This window comes from Tachypleus tridentatus, chromosome 5 (assembly GCF_004210375.1).
Source record: "Tachypleus tridentatus isolate NWPU-2018 chromosome 5, ASM421037v1, whole genome shotgun sequence".
NCBI lineage: Eukaryota > Metazoa > Arthropoda > Merostomata > Xiphosura > Limulidae > Tachypleus > Tachypleus tridentatus.
Window position 1 is genome coordinate 6,892,118 of NC_134829.1, and position 17,762 is coordinate 6,909,879.

At 32.2% G+C, this 17,762-nt stretch overlaps 1 protein-coding gene across 1 annotated transcript in view; it reads right to left on the reverse strand.

Annotated features, from left to right (window-relative positions):
* LOC143250427 (putative ATP-dependent RNA helicase DDX60) overlaps positions 1-17,762 on the reverse strand; it is a 59,280-nt gene that overhangs the window by 19,722 nt on the left and 21,796 nt on the right. Inside the window, 3 exon segments of the mRNA XM_076500903.1 lie at positions 4,299-4,436; positions 9,028-9,133; positions 14,263-17,761. Coding sequence (XP_076357018.1) covers positions 4,299-4,436; positions 9,028-9,133; positions 14,263-17,761 — 3,743 coding nt within the window.

Below are 17,762 nucleotides of genomic sequence, written 5' to 3' on the forward strand. Positions count from 1 at the left end.
TCAGTGGATCAAAAACAAATTATCAGTGTAACAGAGTATGGATCAATTGGTCAAGAACAAATAATCAATGAAACAAAAGTGTGGATCAGTGGGTGAAGAACTTATAATCAGCATAACAGAGTATGGATCAAGAACTTATAATCAGTGTAACAGGATCTTATCCAGGAGACACTGATTGGTAGTCTCGTAATGTAATTCTTACCTACAGGATCTTATCCAGGAGACAATGATTGGTAGTCTCGGAATGTAATTCTTACCTACAGGATCTTATCCAGGAGACACTAATTGGTAGTCACGTAATGTAATTCTTACCTACAGGATCTTATCCAGGAGACAATGATTGGTAGTCACGTAATGTAATTCTTACCTACAGGATCTTATCCAGGAGACACTGATTGGTAGTCACGTAATGTAATTCTTACCTACAGGATCTTATCCAGGAGTCACTGATTGGTAGTCACAGAATGTAATTCTTACCTACAGGATCTTATCCAGGAGACACTGATTGGTAGTCACGTAATGTAATTCTTACCTACAGGATCTTATCCAGGAGACAATGATTGGTAGTCACGTAATGTAATTCTTACCTACAGGATCTTATCCAGGAGACACTGATTGGTAGTCACGTAATGTAATTCTTACCTACAGGATCTTATCCAGGAGACACTGATTGGTAGTCACGTAATGTAATTCTTACCTACAGGATCTTATCCAGGAGACACTGATTGGTAGTCACGTAATGTAATTCTTACCTACAGGATCTTATCCAGGAGACACTGATTGGTAGTCACGTAATGTAATTCTTACCTACAGGATCTTATCCAGGAGACACTGATTGGTAGTCACGTAATGTAATTCTTACCTACAGGATCTTATCCAGGAGACACTGATTGGTAGTCACGTAATGTAATTCTTACCTACAGGATCTTATCCAGGAGACACTGATTGGTAGTCACGTAATGTAATTCTTACCTACAGGATCTTATCCAGGAGACACTGATTGGTAGTCACGTAATGTAATTCTTACCTACAGGATCTTATCCAGGAGACACTGATTGGTAGTCACGTAATGTAATTCTTACCTACAGGATCTTATCCAGGAGACACTGATTGGTAGTCACGTAATGTAATTCTTACCTACAGGATCTTATCCAGGAGACACTGATTGGTAGTCACGTAATGTAATTCTTACCTACAGGATCTTATCCAGGAGACACTGATTGGTAGTCACGTAATGTAATTCTTACCTACAGGATCTTATCCAGGATTCTTACTGATTGGTAGTCACGTAATGTAATTCTTACCTACAGGATCTTATCCAGGAGACACTGATTGGTAGTCACGTAATGTAATTCTTACCTACAGGATCTTATCCAGGAGACACTGATTGGTAGTCACGTAATGTAATTCTTACCTACAGGATCTTATCCAGGAGACACTGATTGGTAGTCACGTAATGTAATTCTTACCTACAGGATCTTATCCAGGAGACACTGATTGGTAGTCACGTAATGTAATTCTTACCTACAGGATCTTATCCAGGAGACACTGATTGGTAGTCACGTAATGTAATTCTTACCTACAGGATCTTATCCAGGAGACACTGATTGGTAGTCACGTAATGTAATTCTTACCTACAGGATCTTATCCAGAAGAAACTGATTGGTAGTCACGCAATGTAATTCTTATCTACAGGATCTTATCCAGACACTGATTGGTAGTCACGTAATGCAATTCTTACCTACAGGATCTTATCCAGAAGAAACTGATTGGTAATCACGCAATGTAATTCTTATCTACAGGATCTTATGCAGGAGATTCTGATTGGTAGTCACATGATGTACTTTTCACCTGCAGGATCTTATCCAGCAGAGACTGATTGCCAGTCATGTTACATACTTTTCACCTATTGTCTACCATAATGGAACAAACAAGCCAGTTGAGTCACTTCCTGATAACATCCAGTAAAGAGTGAAAGTATATATATCTCTAGAATGACAGGGATCCATGACTTGAAAAGATAACTTTGAAAACATCGAAACAGAGCTGTATGAGATATGTAAAATATAATAATGAAACATGAGATTCTATTCAGACCCCAGGCTTTTGATAGACAGAATGGGGAAGTAAATAATGTAAGGATTTTAAAGTCATGATAGCATTGTCTGGTACTTGATCATTAGCTGATCAACTGATGTATCCATTCTCCTCATGATAGCATCGTCTGGTATGTGATCATTAGCTGATATAACCATTCTCATCATGATAGCATCGTCTGGTATGTGATCATTAGCTGATAAATCCATTCTCATCATGATAGCATCATCTGGTATGTGATCATTAGCTGATATATCCATTCTCATCATGATAGCATCGTCTGGTATGTGATCATTAGCTGATAAATCCATTCTCATCATGATAGCATCATCTGGTATGTGATCATTAGCTGATATATCCATTCTCATCATGATAGCATTGTCTGGAATGTGATCATTAGCTGATGTATCCATTCTCATCATGATAGCATCGTCTGCTATGTGTTCATTAGCTGATATAACCGTTCTCATCATGACAGCATCATCTGGTATGTGATCATTAGCTGATAAATCCATTCTCATCATGATAGCATCGTCTGGTATGTGATCATTAGCTGATATATCCATTCTTATCATGATAGCATCATCTGGTATGTGATCATTAGCTGATATATCCATTCTCATCATGATAGCATTGTCTGGTATGTGATCATTAGCTGATGTATCCATTCTCATCATGATAGCATCGTCTGCTATGTGTTCATTAGCTGATATAATCGTTCTCATCATGATAGCATCGTCTGCTATGTGATCATTAGCTGATGTATTCATTCTTATCATGATAGCATTGTCTGGTATGTGATCATTAGCTGATAAATCCATTGTCATCATGATAGCATCATCTGGTATGTGATCATTAGCTGATAAATCCATTCTCATCATGATAGCATCGTCTGGTATGTGATCATTAGCTGATAAATCCATTCTCATCATGAGAACATCGTCTGGTATGTGATCATTAGCTGATATATCCATTCTCATCATGATAGCATCGTCTGGTATGAGATTATTAGCTGATATAACCATTCTCATCATGATAGCATCGTCTGGTATGTGATCATTAGCTGATAAATCCTTTCTCATCATGATAGCATTGTCTGGTGTGTGATCATTAGCTGATAAATCCATTCTTATCATGATAGCATCATCTGGTATGTGATCATTAGCTGATATATCCATTCTCATCATGATAGCATCGTCTGCTATGTGATCATTAGCTGATATATCCATTCTCATCATGATAGCATTGTCTGGAATGTGATCATTAGCTGATGTATCCGTTCTCATCATGATAGCATCGTCTGCTATGTGTTCATTAGCTGATATAACCGTTCTCATCATGACAGCATTGTCTAGTATGTGATCATTAGCTGATATATCCATTCTCATCATGATAGCATCATCTGGTATGTGATCATTAGCTGATATATCCATTCTCATCATGATAGCATCGTCTGGTACGTGATCATTACCTGATATATCCATTCTCATCACGATAGCATCGTCTGGTATGTGATCATTAGCTGATATATCCATTCTCATCACCATCTTGATTATCACCAGTTTTTTTTAAATTCAGTAGCTAAATCTACTTAGTTTTTATTTAGTGATGTTTTCCTTTATATTCGTGTGTGTGTATGTATATATATATATATATCAATGATATAAAATAAACAGCAACTGACAAGGGTAGAAAATTTAAGAAACATGGAAGGAGACATGTTATGAGTCTGTTTAATATTCAGACATATACATATACATCTCTAGGTAATCACTCAGTGTAGCCATGCACATATACAAAGCAACACTCACCACTCAATGTAGCCACACATAAACATCTCTAGATCATCACTCAGTGTAGCCATGCACATATACAAAGCAACACTCATCACTCAGTGTAGCCATGCACATATACATCTCTAGATCATTACTCAGTGTAGCCGAGCACATATACAAAGCAACACTCATCACTCAGTGTAGCCATGCACATATACAAAGGAACACTCATCACTCAGTGTAGCCGTGCACATATACAAAGCAACACTGATCACTTAGTGTAGCCATGCACATATACAAAGGAACACTCATCTCTCAGTGTAGTCATGCACGTATACATCTCTAGATAATCACTCAGTGTAGCCATGTACATATACAAACAACACCCATATTTCTCTTCTTCTCATTCTAATAGAGTCCACATACCTTACTATTCTTGCAGAGTGTGTGTAGAGCTTTTGACTTCAGAAAATACACAAACAAAAAATTCCCAGGTTCCTTGTAATGTAGATGAATTGCTAGTCTTGCTAAACCCTGAGGTACACCTTTAGAATCCAGCAGGCACTAAATCATATGAATTCAGGGTTCAGTACTTGCTACTAAAAGCATGCTACAATTTTAAACCAAAGTGTACACAGACTAGAACTACATAAATACAAAACTGTACACAGATAAGAAATATATAAATACAAAACTATACACAGAACAACCTATATAAATACAAAACTGTAAACAGATAGAACAAGATAAATACAAAACTGTACACAGATAAGAAATATATAAATACAAAACTATACACAGAACAACCTATATAAATACAAAACTGTAAACAGATAGAACAAGATAAATACAAAACTGTACACAGATAAGAAATATATAAATACAAAACTATACACAGAACAACCTAGATAAATACAAAACTGTAAACAGATAGAACAAGATAAATACAAAACTGTAAACAGATCGCAACAAGATAAAAAACTGTAGACAGTTAGGAACAAGATAAATACAAAACTGTAGACAGATAGAAACTAGATAAATAAAAAACTATACACAGATCAAACCTAGATAAATACAAATTGTAAACAGATAGGAACTAGATAAATACAAAACTGAAAACAGAAAGTAGATAAATACAAAACTGTACACAGAAAGAAACTAGATAAATACAAAACTGCAGACAGATAGGAACTAGATAAATACAAAACTCTGCACAGACTGGAACTAGATAAATACAAAAGTGTACACAGATAGGAACAAGATAAATACAAATCTGTACACAGATAGAAACTTGAGAAATGCGAAACTGTAGACAGAAAGCAACTAGATAAATACAAAACTGTAAAAGATTGGAACTAGATAAATACAAAACTATATACAGATAGAACAAGGTAAATATAAAACTGTACACAGATAGAACTAGATAAATACAAAACTGTAAAAAGATAAGAATTAGATAAATACAAAACTGTACACAGATTCCAGCAAGATAAATACTAACTGTACACAGATATAAACCAGATAAATACTAAACTGTACACAGATTCAAGCAAGATAAATACAAATCTGTACACAGATAGGAACTAGATAAATATCTACTGTACACAGATAAGAACTACATAAATGCTCAACTGTACACAGATAGGAACGAGATAGATACAAAACTGTAAACAGATAGGAACTTGATAAATACAAAACTGTTCACATATAGGAACTAGATAAATACAAAACTGTACACAGAAAGGAACTAGATAAATTGTAAACAGATAGGAACTAGATAAATACAAAACTGTAAAGAGACAGGAATTAGATAAATACAAAACTGTAAAAAGATAGGAATTAGAGAAATACAAAATGGTACACAGATTCGAGCAAGATAAATACAAATGTGTACACAGATAGGAACTAAATCAATACAAAACTGTACACATGGAAACTAAATTAAAACTAAACTGTACACAGTTAGGATCAAGATAAATACAATACTGTACACAGATAGGAAAGAGATAAATACAAAACTTTAAGCAGATAGGAACTAGATAAATACTAAACTGTAGACAGATAGGAACTAGATAAATACAAAACTGCACACAGAAAGGAACTAGATGAATACAAAACCATACACAGATAGGAACTAGATAAATACAAAAGTGTACACAGATAGGAACAAGATAAATACAAATCTGTACACAGATAGAAACTTGAGAAATGCAAAACTGTAGACAGAAAGCAACTAGATAAATACAAAACTGTAAACAGATTGGAACTAGATAAATACTAAACTGTAGACAGATAGAACTAGATAAATACAAAACTGCACACAGAAAGGAACTAGATAAATACAAAACCATACACAGATAGGAACTAGATAAATACAAAAGTGTACACAGATAGGAACAAGATAAATACAAATCTGTACACAGATAGAAACTTGAGAAATGCAAAACTGTAGACAGAAAGCAACTAGATAAATACAAAACTGTAAACAGATTGGAACTAGATAAATACTAAACTGTAGACAGATAGGAACTAGATAAATACAAAACTGCACACAGAAAGGAACTAGATAAATACAAAACCATACACAGATAGGAACTAGATAAATACAAAAGTGTACACAGATAGGAACAAGATAAATACAAATCTGTACACAGATAGAAACTTGAGAAATGCAAAACTGTAGACAGAAAGCAACTAGATAAATACAAAACTGTAAACAGATTGGAACTAGATAAATACAAAACTGAACACAGATATGAACTTGATAAATACAAAATCCTACACAGACTGAAACTAGATAAATACTAAACTTTACACAGATAGGAATTAGATAAATACAAAACTGTAAACAGATAGGAACTAGATAAATACAAAACTGTAAACAGATAGGAATTAGATAAATACAAAATTGTAAACAGATATGAAATAGATAAATACAAAATTGTAAACAGATAGGAAATAGATAAATACAAAACTGTAGACAGATTTGAACTAGATAAATACAAATCTGTACACAGATAGGGATAAGATAAATACAGAATTGTAAACAGATAAGTACATAAGTACAAAACTCTACACAGACTGGAACTAGATAAATACAAATTTGTACACACACTGGGTGTGAGAAATTCAACACTGTACACAGATTGGTACCAGATAAATGACAAAATTAGAAGAGTGTTACGGAATGTTTCTTTTCTTCTATAAAACAATTTATTCTCATATTAATTGGAAAACTAACAAAACTAAACAAACATTTAAATATTACAAATTTTTAAATATAACTATTTTTTTAAATATAACAAATGTTTTAAATATAAGAAACATTTAAATATGAGAAATATTTAAATATAACAAACTTTTAAATGTAACAATTTTTTAAATATAACAAACTTTTCACTCAGTGAAAATTAATAAAATAAATCCAGAAAGAAAATTTTCTAATCCTAGACAACAAACTATTTAAACTTGTTAAAAAGTTTCCTAATACTATAAAACAATTAACTTAGATAACATTGTACTTGTTTATCTCACATGTTATTATTGAAAACTGATGTTTTAGGCTCATTGTATTAAAATTACTGTTACAAAAACCTGAACAATTATCTCTACACTATGATACTAACAGACCAATATTACTACACCACAGTATTTACAAAACAATTATCCCTACACCGCAATTTTTAAAGACTAAAATTACTAGACTGCTGTGTTTACAGAACAACTATCTCTACACCGTGATACTTACAGACCAATATTATTACATCACCTTGTCTACAGAACGACTATCACTTCACCATGATATTTACAGACCAATGATACAACACTACCATGTTTATATACCAATATTACAACACTACCATGTTTATATACCAATATTACAACACTACCATGTTTATATACTAATATTACAACACTACCATGTTTATGTACTAATATTATTACACTACCATACTTATATACCAATATCACTACCCTACCACGTTTATACACCAATATCACTACACTAACATGTTTATATGCCAATATCACTACACTAACATGTTTATGTACCAATATTACTACATTAACATGTTTATATACCAATATTACTACACTAACATGTTTACACACCAATATCACTACACTAACATGTTTATATACCAATATTACTACATTACCATGTTTATATACCAATATCACTACTGCATTTTACACTTATAGATATAGACTATATTAAGGGTATAAAATGTGAGGGGCACTTGAAGGGTGATATCTGATCATTATGGGAAAGCTGTGATATTAAATAATATTTTTCCTTCAGTTTTTACTTTTGAAACTAAAGCATTATTCTTCATTGTGAACAGTTGATATCACAAGACTAGACAACAAGGTCTTATTAACTCTGATGTTGTTTTGAAAAATTAAATTTAATTGAATAATATGGCTCTTGTGCTGAATACTATTTACCAGTATGTTTTGAGAAAACCTGGACAACAAACATATAAGATAATGTTTCAGGATGTCAAAACCTAGCTGTTGGTCCATCTTGCCACTTCATCCTCTAAATGAAACTAAAAATATTAACTAATACATTTTTAAAAAATCTTAAAATCACATTTTTTCCCATAATTTATTATCAAACATTCTATTAAACTAAATTAAATTTACTGTTTTCACAGCCCATTCTTAAGGACAACTATCCTGTTTTAACAATAAAAACACTTAGCTGAAGATGAATCCGACATTTCTAAAATTTGTGTTGGTGGTCTCAATATTAGGAATTAGGAATAATTCTCATTATTAAAACTACATATAAACGTTGTCCTTTATTTTTACAATTATAAGAACAGGTTTATTGAAAACTACATAAATCCTTATATTTTTCTTTAACTTACAGATATACATCTGATAGATGATTTAATTAATACAAATAATACTGAAATAAATGATGTTAATAACACTATTTACCCTGTAGCTAAAACTATTAAAAAAACAGAGAATTGTTGTTCAGTTGTTTTTCTATATTTGATGATATTTCTGTTAACTTCCCTAAAAAACAACTGAACAGAAAACACAAATAATGTTTCATTGTTTTCATATGAGCAAAAATTCCTATTAATTCCTATTAATGTTGTTTAACTGTTTGTTTACATGGGCAAAAATTCCTGCTTACCTCCCTTATCAAGAACTGTACAGAAAACATGAAATGTTGTTTAAGCTGTTCCTTTAGCTGTGAATTACTCTGACAAATAAGTGGATGCTTCAGCAGGTTGAGAGCTCTACAAAAAAAATATTTCAACAACAATATTAATTCAAACACATTACATATACCAAACAAAAGACCATGCTTACTGTAATTCTACTAGCTTGCAAAATAAGTTTTCAGTTTCAAACACTGAAAATGCAACATATAATAAATTTAACAATTTTTTGTCTTGTGTGTAAGTATGCTAATATAACAGGGTAAGGACTTCTTAGTAAAACTCACATATAGAAAATATTTTGAATAAAACCAATTTTTCCAAAAACATAATGAAGAAAAACGATAATCTTAACAGTTCCATTTCTTGGACACTTCAAAACAGCAATAAATCAAATACTAGTTTTAATTACATGACATTTCTCAAGGCTGATACATTAATGAATATATTAATTAATAGAGTACATCAATTTCAAATATTATGTAACCAACAACATAAAATATCGAATATGACAATCTATCAGGGTATAAAAAAATTACACCTCCTTCATACAATAACAGTATCTTTCTCCATACAATAATATCAACAGCACTCTTCTCTCTACAATAACAACAACAGTACCCTTCTCTTTACAATAACAAGAACAGTACTATTACCTGTACAGTAACTAGAACAGTATCCTTCTTGGTACAATAACTAAAACAGTACCCTTCTCAGTACAATAAAAAAGCAGTACTCTTCTCTGTACAATACTCTTTACAATTACAAGAAGAGTACTCTATTCTCTACAACAACAAGAACAGAACAATTATCTGTAAAATAACAAGTACTCTTATCTCTACAACAACAAGAACAGCACCCATCTCTCTACAATAACAAGAGTATACTTATCTGTACAATAATAAGAAAAGAACTCTTATCTGTGCAATAATAAGAACAGTACCATTCTCTCTACAATAACAACAGTACTCTTCTCTCAATAATAACAAGAAGAGCATCTTTCTCACTACAATAACAACAGTATCCTTCTCTGTACAGTAAAAATAACAGTACCCGTTTCTGAACAATAACTAAAACAGTACTTTTAACCGTAGAATAACAACAGTGCTTTTTTCTATACAACAAGAATAGTACCATTCTCTGTACAATACAGGAGTACATTTGTCTATACTGTAAAAAGAACAGTATTCTTCTCTGCACAAGAACAAAAAAGTACCCTTTTCTGTACAATAACAAGAACAGTTCTCTTATCTGTACAATAACTAAAACAGTACCCTTCTCTCTACAGTAAGAAGAACAGTACTCTTCTCTGTGCAATAATAACAGTAATCTTATCTGTACAATAGCAAGAACAGTAGATTTCTCTGAACTATAACAACAGTAACCATCCCCACAAGAAATAAAACAGTACTATTCTCTCTATAATAATAATAAGAGCATCCTAGTCTCTACAATAACAACAGTACTCTTCTCTGTACAATAACAAGAACAGTATCCTTTTCTGTACAATAACAACATTACACTTTTTTGTACAATAACAAGAACAGTACTCTTTTCTCTACAATAACATAAACAGTATCATCCTCTGTAGAATAACAAGAACAAAACTCATCTGTACAATAACTAGAACAATACCCTTCTCAATTTGATAACATGAACAGCACTCTTCTTTCTACAATAACAACAATACTCTTATATGTACAATAACTAAAACAGTACTCATCTCTGTACAACAACTGGAACAGTCCAATTCACTGTAAACAACATGAACAGTACATTTATCTGAAGTATAACAGGAACAGTACCCTTCTGTCTACAATAACAACAGTGCTATTCTCTCTTTTACAACAAAAACAGTATCCTGTTTTCTACAATAACAACAACAGTATCTTTCTCTGTACAGTAACAAGAACAGTACTCTACTCTCTGCAATAACAAGGACAGTACCCTTCTCTCTGCAATAATAAAAACAATAAACTTCTCTCTACATTAATATAAACAGTACCCTTCTCTGTACAATAACAAGAACAGAGGCATTCTCTCTATAATAACAAGAACAATACTCTGTTCAATAACAAGAAGAGTACTCTTATCTTTACAATAACTAAAACAGTACTCTTCTCTGTGCAATAACTATATCAGTACCATTCACTGTTCAATAACGAGAATGGTACCCTTCACTGTACAATAACAATAACAGTACCCTTCTCTCTACAGTAACAAGAACAGTATTCTTCTCTGTACAATAACAAAAACAGTACCCTTCTTTCTACTATAACAATAGTACTCTTATCTGTATAATAACAAAAACAATACTGTTATCTCTACAATAACCAGAACAGTACTCTTCTCTGTACAGTAGTTATAACAGAACCATTCTTTCTATAATAACAACAGTATCCTTCTCTCTACAATAACAAGACAGTACTCTTATCTGTGATATAAAAAGAACAGTATCCTTCTCTGTACAATAATAGGAACAGTACCCTTTCTGTACAGTAACTAAAACAATACTTTTCTTTGTACAATAACAAAAAAGTACCCTTTTCTGTACTGTAACAAAAACAGTACTCTTTTTGTATAATAACTAAAACACTACCCTTCACTGTACATTAACAAGAACAGTGCCATTCTCTTTCACAACAAGAACAGTTTCCTTATCTCTACAATAACAAGAACAGTATCCTTCTCTGTGCAATAAAAATAACAGTACCCATTTCTGTATAATAACTAAAACAGTACCCTTCACTGTACATTAACAAGAACAGTGCCATTCTCTTTCACAACAAGAACAGTATCCTTATCTCTACAATAACAAGAACAGTACTCTTATCTGTGATATAACAAGAACAGTATCCTCCTCTGTGCAATAAAAATAACAGTACCCATTTCTGTATAATAACTAAAACAGTACCCTTAACTGTAGAATAACAACAACAGCATTTTTCTCTGTACAATAACAAAAGCAGTACCCTTTTCTGTACAATAACTAGAACAGTATCTTTCACAGTACAATAACAACAGTACTCTTATCTGTACAATAAGAATAGTACCATTCTCAGTACAACAAGAACAGTACATTTATCTGAAGTACAACAGGAACAGTACCCTTCTGTCTACAATAACAACAGTGCTATTCTCTGTATAACAACAAGAACAGTATCCTTTTCTCTACAATAACAACAACAGTATTCTTCTCAGTGCGATAACAAGAACAGTGTCCTTTTCTCTACAATAACAAGAACAGTATTCTTCTCAGTGCAATAACAAGAACAGTATCCTTCTCTCTACAATAACTAAAACAATACCCTTCACTGTGCATTAATAAAAACAGTGTCATTCTCTATAACAACAAGAACAGCACCCCTCTATCCAAATTAACAACACTATTCTTCTTTGTGCAATCACAAGAACAGTATTCTTCTCTGTATAATAACAAAAATAAAACTCTTATCTGTACAATAACAAGAAAAGTACCTTCTCTCCACAGTAACAATAACAATACTCTTATCTGTACAATAACTAGAACAGTACTATTCTCTCTATAATAACCATAACAGTACCCTTCTCTCTACAATAACAAGAACAGTACTCTTCTCTGTGATATAACAAGAACAATATCCTTCTTTGTACAATAACAAAAAGTACCCTTTTCTGTACAATAACAAGAACAGTACTCTTCTCTATGCAATAAAAACAGTATCTTTCTCTGTACAATAACATCAGTACCCTTTTTTATAAAATAACAGGAACAGTACCCTGCTCTATACAATAACTAGAACAGTACCCTTCACTGTACAATAACAATCGTACTCCTATCTGTACAACAAGAAGAACAGTATATTTTTCTGTACTATAACAACAGTAACCATCTCTCTACAATAACAACAATACTCTTCTCTGTGCGATAACAACAGTATCCTTTTCTGTACAGTAACAACATTACAATTTTCTGTACAATAACAAGAACAGTACTCTTTTCTCTACAATAACATGAACAGTATCATTCTTTGTAGAATAACAAGAACAAAACTCTTATCTGTACGATAACTAGAAAAATACCCTTCTGAGTACAATAACATGAACAGTACTCTTCTCTCTACAATAACAACAATACTTTAATCTGTACAATAACTAAAACAGTACTCGTCTCTGTACAATAACTGGAACAGCGTAATTCACTGTAAAACAACAAGAACAGTACTCTTATCTGTGCAATAACAAAAACAGTTCCATACTCAGTGCAATAACAAGAACAGTACATTTATCTGTAGAATAACAAGAACAGTGCATTTATCTGTAGAATAACAAGAACAGTACTCTTCTCTGTAAAATAACAATAATAGTCTCCTTCTAGCAACTTACTTAATACAATAGTTAAATAACTAAACAAGTACTGTCACTGTCTAACATCTTACTTAATACAGAAGTTAAACAACTAAACAAGAACTGTCACTGTCTAACATCTTACTTAATACAGTAGTTAAACAACGAAACAAGTACTGTCACAGTCTAACATCTTACTTAATACAGTAGTTATATAAGTAAACAAGTACTGTCACTGTCTAAAATCTGACTTAATACAGTAGTTAAACAACTAAACAAGTACTGTTACTGTCTAACATCTTACTTAATACAATAGTTAAACAACTAAACAAGTTCTGTCACTGTCTAACATCTTACTTAACACAATAGTTAAACAACTAAACAAGAACTGTCACTGTCTAACATCTTACTTAATACAGTAAATAACTAAACAACACACACTATCACTGTATAACAATTTACTTAATACAATAAATAAGTAAACAACACATACTGTCACTGTGTAACAACTTCCTTTATACAGTAGGTTAATAACTAAACAAAACATACTGTCACTGTCTTGCAACAAACTTAACAATGTACTAGTTGAATACAACAATCTAATACCAAAACAACATAAAATAGTATTTCAAAGCCTGACCTTACAACAGAATTAATGATACAGTGTTCTTGTAAAGATGTCTTAGGTAAATAAGTAATACAGAATGATCACTGATGAAAAGAAGAAACTTTAACTTTTAAACTTTAACTATATAAATTAAGAAGAAAAATATTTGGGATATAAGAAGTTTAGCTTATAATTATATAGATACATTTATATGTATTTTTCAGATTTATTGCTTGATCTCTAGTGGATGACAATTGTTTTACATCACAAATACCTGTGTAATGCATCCTGTGTATCTTCACTTTTAGCAACCATTAACAGAAGCCGTAAGACAAGTGTCACAGAAACAGGAAAGTTTCCAATAAGTTTTGGCAAGTCAGCACTCATTAACTGTGCTATTTTATCAGATGGCAGTCCAAAGAAAATGACTTCTCCTTTAAAGTCAAACCCTCTTCTTCCTGCTCGTCCTGACATCTGACGGTAATTCAAAGGAGTAAGAAACTGACTGTTTCCGAGAAATACAACTGTTTTACAAGGCATGTGTATTCCTAATGCAAGTGTTCCTGTAGCAATGACAATATTAAGAAATTTAGCTCGAAACAACATCTCAACGGTACTTCTACGTTTGTTATCAACTCCACCATGATGGTAAGAGATGCCTCTGCAAACACTGCTAGCAAATTTATTTAGACTTTTGGTATCAAGTGCATTAGAAAGCCTTTTGTGCATAAATTGTGTTTTTTTTCTATCTATAACACAGTAGTTTGCATAAGTGAAATCAGGCAAAGGTTTCTTCTCAAATAGAAAGTGCTTTTTTTCATGTTCAATTGATTCAGCAACTAGATCTTCAAAAGAGTTTAATCTATCACCAGCATAATTAGCAGATAAAGCAGCTTTCAATTCTTTTGTTTTGTCTCTTCTACGTCTAACTTCCTTCAGTTTTTGTTTCTTAATTTTTTCAGAATGTTTCATTAACTTTGACTGTTTATATTGCTCTTCTTTAGCATTGAACATTTTTGCAACGTAAGAAGTCAACCATTCGCATAATTTGCGATCATAGCAAAAAAAGATAGCTGGAAATTTATCTGTATTTTTCATTTTTTCAAGCAGAGGAACTAAATACTGTCCAATACGATGACGATTAATTTCATTGGCTGGATTAAATGAAAAACTTTCCTGTTTGTCACTTGTTCCCTTGAGGTTAACTATAACCTTTTCTGCCAAACTACTTTTTCCACTTCTTATCCACTTAATGAAAAGATCCTTCAGTTTGTTCTCATACTTCCTACAATCTTCTTTAGATAAAAAAGTCTTGGCTCTGAATTCAGTACCTGGCTCCAGCCTCTCTAATTCATTATCCTTTGAACAAATATTTTTCATGGCATCATAAAGCTGGAGAACTTCATCAGGAGACAAAGTAAAATGTTCAGGAAAACGTGTACGAATCTGTAGATCTCTCAGTTTGAAGAGAGATACTGGATGCACATGTTGCAAGTAACCAGTTTCAGGAATATATCGATAGTTTATGAGATCATTATGTCTTTCTTTATAAGTTATGAGAGCAACTTTATATTCAATGGCACGTTTCACCAAACCATTTTGTTTATCACAAACTTGTTTGTAGTCTTCTATCTTCTGCAACCAAGCACATAAACCTTCTGGGTTCTGTATTGTTGCAGAAAGTGCCAAGAATGGACAGTAAATAAGTAAAATCAAATGTTCCCAGACTTCAGCTGCATGTTCTGAATCTAAGCAATGAATTTCGTCAAATATTACAAAGCGAATTTTCTTTGCCCAGTCTTGTCTCTGAGGACCCAAGAGTAGAATTTCAAAACACTGTGGCACAGTTACAAGTACCTGACATGTTAATGCGTGGTGACGATAGTCTCTTGTGAAAATCCCACAAACAGCTCTTCCAGCTGGCATCTTTTTGTGTCCAAATCTGGCATAAACAGTGGCATGAATTTGGTTCACTAAGGCTTTTGTTGGAGCTACATACACAATAACTCCATCATTACTTTCTCTTAAGACTTTTTCTATACAGTAGTATGAAGCATAAGTCTTTCCCGAAGAAGTTGGAGCTACAATGAGTGTTGTTCGATTAGTGTCAATTGCATCAAACATTTCTCGTTGCCAGGTGTCTGGGATAAAATGGTCAACTCTAGGATCAGGGTCAGTCCTGCATTCTCTTGAAAGTAACGCTCCCATGTGTTCTAGCTGAAACCTAGCTGTTTCAATAGAAGTTAGAAAATTATCTTTCTTTTTATATTTTTCTTTTACAGAAAGCCCTTCTTTCTCAATAATCTCACCTAAGCCTACTTGGAGACAGCATTTAGTTATTTTATTTTTATCATAATCTGAAAGCTCCTTTTTAAAATCTGTCAGCAACACTTTGAGATCTTCTATAAAAATTACAAAATCATTTGAATCCTGAGTATTACATTCTTTATGTTTCTGTAGAATTAATCCAACTTGGACTTGAAGACTTAGTAACAGAATCTTCTTTTTAATTACTTGATCTACAGTATTACTCAGTAGTTGTTTTATATGGTACAGTGATCCTTTGTAGTCCTTCTTTTTCTTTAAATCTTTAATAATTTTCAAATTATCATCAAAAATCTTTTTGTCTTTTTCCTTTGTTTCGTTCTGCCTTCTGTTTATATTATTTTCTATTATCCTTTGTGCACTTTTAGAAACTTTTATAAAACTCTCCTTTTCTTTCTTCTGTACAATAATTGGCCTACATTTAGGATCACTTGTTCCTTCTAATGAATGGCCATAATACTCCAAGTAACTAACATATTTTTGTTTTGTTTTTTCCAATCTCTTTTTAAGAAAGGGATCATTACAAGGTTTTTCTGTAAACATATCTTTAGTTTTATTATAATCATCAGAAAGAAGCTTCTTGCAGTGCCAATGAGTGATTTCTTCAAAATCATAACCATGGAGCACATTTTCTTTAACCCATTTGTCATTAATATCTTTGACCAATAAATTTTTAGAACTCAAGATATCACCGACATACTGATCCATCAAAACAGAAGAAACATTAATAATAAAGTCATCATCATTATTAATACTTCTTTCCTTAGATTTAGCAATCTTCAACTCTCCCTTTGTACAAAGTTTCTCATTCTGCTTTCCTATTACAGGTAGTGTGTTGTTAAATTCATCTAGATTCAACCCTTTTACTAGTACCATATATAACAGCTCTGTTTTTTTGTTTAGTTGTACCTTCATCTCCTTCTTGCAAAGGTAAAATATTTTAACAAAAAGTCGACCGTCAAACAAATCTCCAATCTTAGAGAAACTTCCTGAAGATGATGGTGCAAGATTTGTTAAACAGTATTTCAAACAGCTACACATATAGTTCCAGAACTTCTTCAACTCTATTTTTTCCATTTCGGGTAACTCAGGTAATTCTTGTGCACGATACTTTAAAGGTAATGTTAAAAGAATAGCTAAATGCAAAGCATACACTTGAATAAAAAATGCCATATTTGCTTGCATTTTCATAACATTATTAAGTGCCTGACAGGTTAGTAAAATCCTAACATCCTTGTTATTAAAGTTTTTTAATTCTCCAAACTGTTTAGGGACAAAAGACAAATCTTCATAAGTTGGTGAAAACATATTTCTGTATACATTTTGTAAACTACTGTCCTTACAAATTGATCTTTCAACCTTGTCATAGAGTTTTTGATATTTTGCATCAGAATTATTAAAGTAACAGTTTACCTTTCGAACATCAAACACAATTCCACTTATGAAAGC